At 43.6% G+C, this 13,015-nt stretch overlaps 1 protein-coding gene across 4 annotated transcripts in view; it reads right to left on the bottom strand.

The window, feature by feature from the left end:
• LOC112251981 (PEX5-related protein-like) overlaps positions 1-13,015 on the bottom strand; it is a 169,072-nt gene that overhangs the window by 25,321 nt on the left and 130,736 nt on the right. For all 4 annotated transcript variants that reach the window (XR_006083571.1, XM_042322924.1, XM_042322923.1 and 1 more), the window contains 3 exons: positions 7,418-7,534; positions 6,453-6,596; positions 4,380-4,450 (listed from right to left, as the gene is read on the bottom strand). Coding sequence is in view for 3 of the 4 variants with exons in the window: in XM_042322924.1 (XP_042178858.1) it covers positions 4,380-4,450; positions 6,453-6,596; positions 7,418-7,534 (332 nt within the window). In the remaining variant the exon portion in view is untranslated. The remainder of the gene's footprint in view (positions 1-4,379; positions 4,451-6,452; positions 6,597-7,417; positions 7,535-13,015) is intronic.

Below are 13,015 nucleotides of genomic sequence, written 5' to 3' on the forward strand. Positions count from 1 at the left end.
CATTGCTCGGGACCACCACTGGTTCCGTTGGCATCCTGGGTCCCTACCATAACACGGCCAAGGCTGTGCCACTCTCGTGCCACTTCTTCAACAGGTTCAGGTGGTAAGTCCGTTGGGGTTTCCGTCTCCCCGGTTGCCGTACACGGTATTTGAGAGGTCCCAGCTTCTCAATCACCTCGTATGGCCCGTACCATGTTGCCAGGAACTTACTTTCGGCCGTGGGGATTAAGACCAACCAACACCCTGTCTCCCACCTGGAATTCTCTGGGGCTGGGCTTCCTGATTGTAGACCTGGTCGGGCCTTCTCCATATGTTCCCTCATGACTGGCCATATGGCTGTCATCCGCTCCCTCATCGTCTCTATGTGCTCTACCACACTGCGTAAGGGGGTCGGTTGGCCTTCCCACACCTCCTTGGCGAGGTCCAGTAGGCCGCATGGCCTCCTCCCGTAGAGGAGTTTGAAAGAGGAAAACCCAGTGGAGGACTGGGGTACTTCTCGGATTGAGAACATTAGGTGGGGTAGTAGCTGGTCCCAGTTATTCCCGTTCTGCTCGATGACCTTCCGCAGCATTTTGTTTGAGCGTTTTATTGAAGCGCTCAATGAGCCCATCCATCTGCGGGTGAAAGACAGAGGTCTGGATCTGCTTAATCTGCAGGAGAGCACTCAACTATTTCATTAGACGGGACATAAACTCAGTACCTTGGTCTGTCAGGATCTCGTTCGGGATGCCCACCCGACTAAAGAGGTGGAACAGCTCCCGGCCCATTCCCTTGAATACCGCCACACATAGGGGAATGGCCTCGGGGTACAGGGTGGCATAATCTACTATCACCAGGATGTACCGGTGTCCTCATGCTGTTTTTATCAGGGGTCCCACCATGTCCATGACAATGCGTTCAAAGGGCACCCCGATGATCGGTAGGGGGACCAGTGGTTTTCGGAAGTGTGCTTTTGGGGCAGTGAGTTGACACTCCGGGCAGCTGCAACAGTAGTCTTCCACGGCCCTCCTCATCCCGAGGCAGTGGAACCGGGTGGCGATCCGTTCCCGGGTCTTCTCCATTCCCAGGTGCGCCCCCAACAGGTGGGTGTGGGCCAGCTGAAGAACGGTTCCCACGTACGGTCGGGGCAGCAACAATACCTCTCGAAGTTCCCCCTGTTGGCATGACACCTGATACAAAAGGTTATTCTTGATTTGGAACTGGGGGTATCGCCAGTCACTCACCCCCGGAAGTAGCTGTCCATCCAAGGCTATCACTGCAGTGGCTTTCAAGTTCGGATCCTCCCACTGGGCCATCCCGAATTGTCCCCTTAGTTGGTCCCCAGCAGGGGTCTAGACAGGCCCCTTGCAATCGAGGAGGGGGAGGCTGGGCTCCTCCTCCAGTAGTTCCCCAGGGGGGTTGGGTTCCGATGCCCCTCCGACTCCGGACCCGTAGATACAGGTTGGTCAACCGGTTGCAACTGGCAGCTCCCTTGTGGCATCACGATGTTGGTCCATACAGTTGGATACCGCTTTGTGTCACCATGAACACAGGAAATGGACATCTCACTACCACGTTTGGTGTCCCGGTTCAGCAGGCTCGTGGTTATGAGCGTAACCAGACTTCCGGAGTCTAATAGAGCTTCCGTGTTGTGTCCGTCAACCTCTGGGACCATGGGGCTGGCAGTCAGCCATTTCCTGGTCACGCGCATTCCACATGATATCCACTTGCGTTCCGTTGCTCCTCAAGACACAAAGGTATTCTCCGGTTGGAACTTTATTGAAGATTTATGATAAGAACATCCTAACGATTGATTCTTTACTCAGTTTGAAATGTTTCTTCGAACTGTAATATAACTTTTTGAAGTAACGCTCGACCAGAACGAGCGTTTGGATATGTATACTAAACGCGCTAACAAAAGGAGGTATTTATTTGGACATAAATAATGGACATTATCGAACAAAACACACATTTAATGTGGACCTGGGATTCCGGGGAGTGCATTCTGAGGAAGATCATCAAAGGTAAGGGAATATTTATCATGTCATTTCTGGTTTCTGTTGACTCCAACATGGTGGCTAATTTGACTATTGTTCTGAGCGCCGTCTCAGATTATTGCATGGTTTGCTTTTTCCGTAAAGTTTTTAAAAAATCTGATACACCGGTTGCATTAAGGAGAGGTATATTTATAATTCCATGTATTATCATCTACATTTATGATGAGTATTTCTGTTGAATCGATGTGGCTATGCAAAATCACTGGATGTTTTTGGAACTAGTGAACGTAATGCGCCACTGTAAACTCAGATTTTGATATAAATATGAACTTTATCAAACAAAACATACATTGTGTAACATGAAGTCCTATGAGTGTCATCTGATGAAGATCATCAAAGGTTAGTGATTAATTTTATATCGATTTGTGCTTTTTGTGACTGTCTGGAAAAGCTTTGGCTGGAAAAATGGCTGTGTTTTTCTGTGGCTATGTGGTGACCTAACATAATCGTTAGTGGTGCTTTTGCTGTAAAGCATATTTGAAATCGGACACTGGAGTGGGATTAACAACAAGATTACCTTTAAAATGATGTGATACATGTAAGACTATTTGCATTGTCCCCCCCTCATGTACGCTGCTGCTACTCTCTGTTTATTATCTATGCATAGTCACTTTAATAACTCTACCTACATGTGCATATTACCTCAATTACCTCGACTAACCGGTGCTCCCGCACATTGACTCTGTACCGGTACCTCCTGTATATAGCCTCGCTATTGTTATTTTACTGCGACACATTAATTTTTTGTTACTTTAAAAACGTTTATTTAAAAAAAAAAAAAATCTTAAAACTACATTGTTGGTTAAGGGCTTGTAACTAAGCATTTCACTGTAAGGTCTACACCTGTTGTATTCGGCGCATGTGGCAAATACAATTTGATTTGTTTAGGGCAACAATTAAGAAGTTTAAAACCCCTGGAACAGAGGTCAACATGCCTGGTATTGGATCCATGTGTATCTTGTCCCTACGCATAGTGAGGAAGATGGTTTGGGAGTGAAAGAAAAATCTCAGGGCCAATGTTTGGGTCACCAAGTCTACAATTAGATGCCACCTCCATGACAATTTGCTCTTTGGAAGGGTCGCCATAAAGAGCCTTTGTTGAGAGCAACCAATACATGTAAGTGCCTGGAGTTTGCTGAACGGCATTGGCTCTTAGCATTGGTTCGAATCCATGGTCAGATGACATGAAAATAGAGCTCTTTGGCCACGCACAGAAGTGGTGGGTTTGGCTTCGAAAGAAGAATGCATATGCCGAAAATAACCTCATATATACGGAAAAATATGTTGGTGGATCTTTGATGTTATGGGGCTATTTTGCTTCCAATGTTTCTGGGGCCCTTGTTAAGGTCAATGGCATTATGAATTTTTAGCAAGTATCAGGACATTTTAGCCCAAAACTTGCTCAAATCTTGCAATGAGCAATGTGGAAGTTTGAGCAAGTTGATGTGACTAAACTGCTTGGAGTAACCCTGTTGATACAACAGTAGCTAGGAGGGGAGAAGTCTGTCCATAATAAAGCGTTGCTCTGCCTTCTTACCAACACTATCAACAATGTCGGTCATACCGACGCTAGTTTTGTCATAGCTGGACTACTGTTCAGTCGTATGTTCAGGTGACACAAAGAGGGACTTAGGAAAATTACAATTGGCTCAGAACAGGGCAGCACAGACAGCCCTTAAAAATGTACACGTGGAGCTAACATTAATGATATGCATGTCAATCTCTCCTGGCTCAAAGTGGAGAGATTGACTTCATCACTACTTGTTTTTGTTGTAAGAAGTGTTGACAAGCTGAATTCACAGAGGTGTCTGTTTAAACTACTAGCACACAACTCCGAAACCCATGCATACCCCACAAGACATGACACCAGAGGTCTCTTCACAGTCCCCAAGTTCAGAATGGACTATGGGAGGAGCACAGTACTATATAGAGCCATGACTACATGGAACTCTCATCAGGTAACTGATGAGCAGTAGAACCAGATAAAAAAAACAGACAAAAATACACCTTATGGAACAGCTGGGACTGTGAAGAGACACACACAGGTACAGACATATGCGTACGAACACAAACGCTAGCACACACACACTCTACACACACGTATATTGTAATATTGTTGTATGGTGGTATTATACATGGCCTTGGCAGCAGCTAATGGGGATCTCTTATAAATAAAAATACACATCTTTAATAGCTGTAGACAAAGCATGAAAAATAAATATTTCAAGATGTCCGAAGGACCTGATAAATGTTGGAAACTAAAGAGAAGTGACATGCATGCATTGTATTGCTGTATTCGTGGTGGAGCCTATGGGACCCCATTGGGCAATAACTCCTCCTTACCTCTGGAGGGAGACGATAGCTGCCTGTTCGTTTTCATTCTCGGCCTGGGTGGTCCCCAACACTTGCCAAGCCTGGGGAGATAACGGGGAGCATTGAACAACAGGGTCATCACCTGGGTCTTGTAATGAAGTGCTATTTCCTATGCAAATGACCAGCTTACTGCTATTGCATTGCTATAATTGAGACAACATATAGCAATGTATTTTCACAGTAAAACATGGTAGGGCCAGACAGGAACGCACACACCTACACACACGCAGCCCCTCCCCTTCTGGATGGGCTCCAAAGACAAAGAACTCTGTCGAGAACCAATGGGATACTGACACCAGGCTGGAGGAGACTGTCTATCATCTACGAACAACCTACCAGGAGCCAGGACTACCAGAATCTACCTACGTCATTTCAATGTATAAAATGAACTGTACAATTGTGACCGGTCTCTTTTTTCTTTCCAATGGTTCGCTTGAGAACTTGACGAAACGGAGCCGTGCACGTAATTGCCAGATATCATTACTTTGAATAAACGGCCTTTACTATACCGTATCCGCCTTGTCCAGCGTCTCGACTTGGTCTCATTTCTCATATACCTATTCATCAACAGTCTTCACCTGGGCTTTACTACCCTCTCTAAGGAGAGACTTTGTTAGGAGAGATGGTGTGGTCTAGATGCAGAGCTCAGCTCTCTCTGAAAAATAGGATGGCTCACTGTCAGTCAGTGCTCTCAGTACCGCTCACACAGCAGGTAAATAGATTGATTCTGCCGTTGGTAAAAAAACAAAAAAACAGAACAGGCAGGAAGCATCATGCATCTCAAAAATCTCTGCAATACAAACTTTTGTCTGAGGTTTGTGTGAAGTGAACTTAGGGCACATCAAAATACAACGGCTGCAATAAACATTGCAAGGTGATTCGCTTTGAGGTTTTTGTCTTCTGACAGTGCTCTGCCAAGTTAATTTAGGATTGTTGAGCCTCCCCTTCCCTCAGGTATTGGGAGTTCCTATTCAGATTAGGCATTCTTGTATTGTATCGTTCTAAAGAGCCAATAGAAATTAATGAGATAATGTTGCAGGGTACATGTCACTTTGGCAACGGATCACTTGAGACATCAAATGATAATTGAGGTCACGACTTCTCAGTCATTGGCAACCAACCAAATTCATTAAGTGTACCTGATGAGTCATGCTTAGTTATTGCTCGATGAATCATGTTTGGGACGAACTAGAAAGTCATGGTTCAGCATTGTAGATGGTAGCTATTGGACTCCTCTTAGCTGGGGAACCCAACTTTGAATCTCCATACTCTCAGAGTAAATGTGCATTTAGACATCTACGAGTTCTAGCTGAATCTGCAATGCAAAACGACTAGATGTTTTGTCTAGTTTGTCATGTCTGTTTAAAGTCAACGAATATGATCTATGTACTTCAATCTGCGTGCTGGTTTATTTTGTGAAATAACATTGATACTCAATTTTGTAGCACAACGCTATAAATCAAGTCTTGAGGAAATTATCTACAAACTATCTAGAGGTCTCCGCAGCAGAGATAAGCCACAAAACACGCTGGGAGGAATTTTAGAATCATATTAGTTCCATGCACTGTGGGATAATCCTTTCCTTGGAATAACCAGCACAGTTATGAACAGCATATTTTACAGGATTCCCGAGTTCCGATTCTATTAATGCTCTCTGGTGATGTAAGATGTCGCCTCTGTTACGATTGAGATGAAATTAGCAGGAGAGAAAAAAACTGAGAAAATAGCTATTACTCAACACTTTGGGCAAATTGAAAATTCTCATTGGGAGATGAAGGTAGTTTTGATGCAGTAAACAGCTCTATTAATGGTATAACTCCCCAGTCCTCCACTAGCAATCAGCGTCGGCCACTTAGCGCTCAGTGAATATCCACCACACGCATGATTTGTGAAGTTCTTCTTTTTTTTTCATCAGAGTATGGTGTTGTCTGAACAGGCTGATTGGCAGTTGGTGCTAGTACATTATGGTACTGTGGGAAAGTCATGCTGGGAAAGTGTGTGTTTATGGTGCCTGCATCTCATCAGCCCCCTGTGCCTAGTCACCTCTGAGTCCTGGGGGTCCTGCAAGATGGCCCCCTCCAGTAGCAGCACAGCGTTGGGCAGGTCTCCCTCTTTGGACTTTCGAAGACCCTCCTCAAACGCGTTGGGCCAGTCCTTGTAGGGGTTGTCCATGTGGAAGTAGTAACCCTGTCACCAATTTTTTTAAAGTTGGGGGAAAAAAGTTAATGGAGCATCACCAATGTAATCTCTCTGTTTTCAAATAAATGGCCGCGCTGAGCGACCGTCCTCTAGGGTGGAATATTTAAGCATACTATCAGCATCAATTTATCTTTTCTAGCTTTCTGCTGAACATCAAACCTGGGCAAAAGTCCTGAGGGTTAGCTGTCTCGTTAAATGTTAATTTTTGCATCCTCAGACTGAAATTACCCTGGTGTGTTGTTGCCGAGTTCTGAACACGAGTTTTGAAACGACTAGACCTCTTAGAACTCGTAGCATTGGGATCAATCAAAAAGTCTGATTATGTACAGTAGCTCAAGTATATCAATGCTCCCATTGCACTAAAGTAAGCATATGCTTATGAGTGCCAAGTTTGAAACCATCTGGATTAGCTATTGACCCCAATTGGGTTAAATCAGTAGATACTGTAGTGTATGTGCAGCACATGATCATCTCTAGATCATCGAGTTCATAGGCTTTATTTCCCCTTCTTTAAGTAGAACATGTTCACATGAGACTCCCGAGTGGCACAGTGGTCTAAAGCACTGCATATCAGTGCAAGAGGTTCCCTGGTTCGAATCCAGACTGCATCACATCTGGCTGTGATTGGGAGTCCCATAGGGTGGTGCACAATTGGCCCAGCGTTGTCCGGGGTAGGCCGTCATTGTAAATAAGAATTTGTTCTTAACTGACTTGCCTAGTTAAATAAAAATATGAAGGAAATAAATGATAAGCATCTTAACAGGTCATATGGACAGATGATAACAGAGTTAAAAGGTGAGAACTATAACCTTCTCGTGAGGCGACACACTGGAGGGGATCTGCGCCTGCTCGTTCTCCGTTAGCCAGTTCCGTCGTGCTAGCTCCTCCCACTCTGCTTGCATCTTGTCCCAGAACTCTGTGTCTGACTGTGGAGGGAGAGAGTGGCGGGAGGATTAGTACACAGAGGACTGCTAGCTTTGATACCTTGACTATGCTGAGGCCCCCTGCCATGGAAATGTCACATCCATCTCACTCATTTATCGGTGGTGTAACGTATGGACTTCTGATGACTCATCACTTGCACTCAAATGTCCAAAATTAGCTTGACCTTTCAGTTGATAGATTGATGTCTGAGAGGATTATTATACAAAGCCCTAGACTCAACAAACAGCCACCTTGATTGGTGTTGTAACTATACTGAACAAAAATATAAACGCAACATATAGTTTTGGTCCCATGTCTCATAAGCTAAAATAGAAGATCCTAGAAATATTCCATAAGCATAAAAAGCCTATTTCTCTCAAATGTTGTTTACATCCCAGTTAATGAGCATTACTCCTTTGCCAAGATAATCCATCCACCTGACAGGTGTGGCATATCAAGAAGCTGAATAAACAGCATGATCATTACACAAGTGCACCTTGTGATGGGTACAATAAAAGGCCACTCTAAAATCTGCAGTTTTGTCACACAACACAATGCCACAGATGTCTCAAGATTTGAGGGAACGTGCAATTGGCATGCTGACTGCAGGAATGTCCACTAGAGCTGTTGCCAGAAAATGTATTGTTAATTTCTCTACCATAAGCTGCCTCCAATGTCGTTTTAAAGAATTTGGCAGTACGTCCAACCTGCCTCACAACACCAGACCATGTGTAACCACGCCAGCACAGGACCTCCACATTCAGTTTCTTCACATGAGGGATCGACTGAGACCATATAACCGGACAGCTGATGAAACTGTCGGTTTGCACAGTTGAAGAATTTCTGCACAAAGTATCAGAACCATCTCAGGGAAGCTCATCTATCTGCTTGCTCGTCGTCCTCACCAGGGTCTTGACATGACTGCAGTTTGGCGTCGTGACCGACCTCAGTGGGCAAATGCTCACCTTCGATGGTCAATGGCATACTGGAGAAGGGTGCTCTTCACGGATTAATCCCGGTTTGAACTATACCGGTCAGATGGCAGACAACGTATTTGGCGCCGTGTGGGCAAGGGGTTTGCTAATGTCAACTTTGTGAGTGCCCCATGGTGGCAGTGGGGTTGTGGTATGAGCAGGCATAAGTTACGGACAACAAACACAATTGCATTTTATCGATGGCAATTTGAATGCACAGAGATTCCATGATGAGATTCGGAGGCACATTGTCATGCCATTCGTCCGCTGCCATCACGTCATATTTCAGCATGATAATGCACAGCTCCATGTCGCAAGGATCTGTACACAATTCCGGGAAGCTGAAAATTTCCCAGTTCTTCCATGTCCTCACCAGACATGTCACCCATTGAGCATGTTTGGGATGCTCTGGATCGAAGTGTACGACGGCGTGTTCTAGTTCCCGGCAATATTCAGACAACTTCGCATAGCCATTGAAGAGGAGTGGGACAACATTCCACAGGCCAAAATCAACAGCCTGGTCAACTCTATGTGAAGGAGATATGTTGTGCTGCATGAGGCAAATGGTAAAAAAAATCGCACCAGACACCAACTGTTTTTTTTGATCCAAGCAACTACTTAATTTTTTTTAAGGTATCTGTGACCAACAGATGCATATCTGTACTCCCAGTCATGTGAAATCCATAGATTAGGGCCTAATTAATTTATTTCAATTGACTGATTTCCTTACATGAACCGTAACTCAGTAAAATTGTTGCATGTTATATATTTCTGTTCAATGTTGATGATTTCTTGTTCAGTGTTGATGATTTCTTGTTTAGTGTTGATGATTTTTGGTTCAGTGTTTGATTTTTGGTTCAGTGTTGAGTTCTTGTTCAGTGTTGATGATTTTTGGTTCAGTGTTGATGATTTTTGGTTCAGTGTTGATGATTTTTGGTTCAGTGTTGATGATTTCTTGTTCAGTGTTGATGATTTCTTGTTCAGTGCTGATGCTGCTTTTTTTTGCCTGCCTCTGTCCAAGCATGCAGGCCATGTCTATTAGACCTCACAGCTACGATACAGCCGAGGCCAAAGACCTCAGTGTGTGTCACTGTCAATTACTCCATGGGCCAGTGAGCAAAGAGAGAAATCAAAGTGAGAACAGTGACTGCTTTCAAAGAGTAAATGTTGCAGGCACCTCCAGAAACCAAACATTTATATTGTATTTTGATGCATCTCTACTTGCCAATCAAATTCCTACTTAGACAAATTTTACACTTTAGGCTACTAGGTTGTTTTGTGATTCACTGCCAAGACTGATAGAATGCTATTATTTCATATCTTAAGTGGATTATTGCCCCTCTGTGCTTTGCCTTAAACTAAGTGGACAATTAAGGATAATTGGAAGACACCTGTGACCTCTACATGGAACCAGGTCAACAAGACATGTGTCAAAAGGTCAAAGCCCATTATCGCGGCCACCAGACAAATGCCTCACTTACTGAACCAATGAAGAGGCAGCAGTGGGAGATGAAGAGCACTGTTAGCTTCATTAAAACTCAAGCTCTCAGCCTGAGAATTAGAGGCACTGTTGTTGTTTTCCATTCCCCGACATTCATCAGATAGCTGTCATAGTGACTACACAGTGCTTGGTTTTGTACATGACTACATCTGGATTAGATTCTTCTTCATGTTCTATACAACACCAAGGCACACTACATTGTGTGCCTTTAACGGGCCACCTCGCAAATCTTTAGGAGAGACAGAATCATCCATAACAGTTATTGAGTGACGCTTGGATTGAAGTCTGGGGTGAGCAATAACATGACAAGGTGACAGTGAAGAACACACATCTTCTTTCCTTCCCTACTCTCTTCATCCTGACCCAGCTAGCAGGACTACAGTACTTCCTGTAAATAGCATCCTGGTAGATGGCCCTGGCTATCACTGCAGACATAGGGGTGTATTCATTAGTCGCAGACCGTTGCAGAATGTTTGGTCTGTTGCAAAACGTTTTGCGACCTATTTTTTTTTACTCCAAACAGAAAATTTTTGCAATTAAAACGAGAGTTTCTATTGGACAAATTCAGGTAGGTACCTCCCCGTTCTGCTTCTGTTCGGAGTAAACGGTTTACGTTGAAAAACATTTTGCAACGGTCTGAGACTAGTTAATACACCCCAGTTGTACTTTATGTTGTTGATGTTCCTGCTGCACGCTGCTGATCACCACAATATAATTCTATTAGGCCCATGATTCTTAGCTGTCTCCCTGTCAAAAAAAGTCCAAATATAGAGTGGAGCTCAGCTGTATATGACAGTGCAGCATAAGTGGGTGCCTTGCCACCTCAGGGGGGATCGAGTGAGGTATGTGTGCATGTGCTAGTGTGTGTCTGTGTGTGTATGTGTCAGTGGGAGTGAGGAGGCATATGTGTGTGAGAGTCAGGAAGTGTGTGTGAGAGTCAGGAAGTGTGTAAAGGAGGAAGGGGAGGTGGGTGGTCACAGCTCTGTTTCCTCTCTCCAGGTGTATGGCAGGCGTCCACCGGAGGTGAGCATCACCTCCTTAATTGGCTGCTCACGCTGAGACAAATTGCCTGTTAGATCATGAGGTGAAATCTCACTGGCTCTGGGAATGAAACAGGGGGGCGTAGTGGAGCTGGAGCTCTGCGTTTTGGGGGCTGGTAGTGGTATTGAGTTATTTACAGCATGACAGAGGCTTTTTGTAGAATTCAAGGTTTCTGTTAGTCTTTTACAGCTAGATACGGGTTGCTACCGATATGTTGCTATGGGAATGATCTGAACAGCCATGGACGAATGTCAACCCACTAATGATCGTGGGGTGTGGCTAATTTCTGTTGTTACCCTACAGAAAATCTAAATAGCTTTGAGATGATAAACATTTTAGATCCACCTAGTGGCATCCAAAGACTTCAAAACAGTCGTAAATCTTTTTTTATTTTTTTATTTTTTTTACGGCCCATTAAAGGTGCTCTGGACAAGTTAGCTTCTCCTCAACTTCTCTATCAGCATGCTATCATAAACTGAGACAGAGTTATGAATCATTTAACGGTCAAGATTATGTGACTAGAAAACATTTTAATTTGATAAATGTTGATTGTGCATACAACCATACTTCATTCCTTGATTTCACAAGTACAGACCCGGGGTCATTTTATGATTAAAATTATAACATCTTTGAGAGAGGCAATTAGTGATACGGCAATATTTCATTCGGTGACAGTATCCCCGCAAATGCTTCATCCTAACGGACTCCGGAGCTAACAAAGCATGTACCTAGAGAAATACCTGCTATTGTGCACTAGTGTCCAATTACTGTTAATATCATCACAAAATCATCACAAAATCAGCCATGATGCCTGTGTGGAAACTGTAATTACACTGTAATTACATTCTTCGATATTACTTTTATGGGTGAATGCACCAACAATTTGCCACGATACTGAATGGCCCTCAATGGCAATGGCTCGACACGTGACAGTATGATGGTAGTCTGTGTAATCAAAACAAACTGTGGCCCCTTTTTATTTTTATTACAAATTGTAAGAAAATCAAACAAACTCACTCTGGTTACTTGAAATGTTTGCAACACAGACAATGGTGTGTTTTGGTCGACAGATCCAGCATTCTCATTCATGAGATTGAGGAAGGTCATCTATATATCATGTATCAATGAAGCAAGCCCCTGCCTGTGACTCTAATTTGACAAAGATGAAAGTTTAAATGTGAAATGCATTCAGTCTTGTTCTCTCTGCCTGACAAAACACGACAAAGCGGAATATAAATGAACTTGGGAGATTAATTTGTTACTTCATGAATAGATTATTGCCAGCAGTAATTATGGAGCCAGAGATAATACTTGTCCTTGGCCGGAACCGTCCGAGTTTGAAACGAAGAGACTTAAAGTTTGGGCCTGAAATGCAATTAGGGCTTCCCCTAAGTCACGTGAGGTGATTTATACAGTAAAAATAGATTTGTATGTACAGTGGAGGCAATTTACTGGAAGAAAATCATTGCTGTCTCAGACATAATGTCAAATGTGATAGCTCTAAACATCTTAGTGCAGTATAACGTATTGGTTTTGGACGTCATCATCATGTTGGCAATTTTCTTGTCCAACATTATGAGACAAACGTTTGCTGGTTGTGCAAAAAATAGTATTAAATAAGTATGGTTGGTAATGAAAGGAAGCAGGAGTCAGGCAGACATGGACGTGCGGGGGGCACTTTTCGTCCAATGGATGTGAGTGTTCTGTTTTAGAGTCATCGTGTTACACAACAGTGGCATGTAGCTACAGTATCTTTTAGTGTTTGATCCCTTATATGGCTCGAACAAGAGACCCACAGTTGTATCCCTGGTGTGTCTGTCAAACCAAGGTTCTTGTGACAGCCGATAATGGGATTTTGCACATCAACAGAAGCATAAAGGTTCAGAAATGTATACCTCTTTGAAGAACATCAAACACACTATTTCAGACATGTAAATTGACTGATTTTATGGCCTCGTTTTAGTCCA

The sequence above is a fragment of the Oncorhynchus tshawytscha genome, linkage group LG06 (genome assembly GCF_018296145.1).
Source record: "Oncorhynchus tshawytscha isolate Ot180627B linkage group LG06, Otsh_v2.0, whole genome shotgun sequence".
Lineage (NCBI taxonomy): Eukaryota > Metazoa > Chordata > Actinopteri > Salmoniformes > Salmonidae > Oncorhynchus > Oncorhynchus tshawytscha.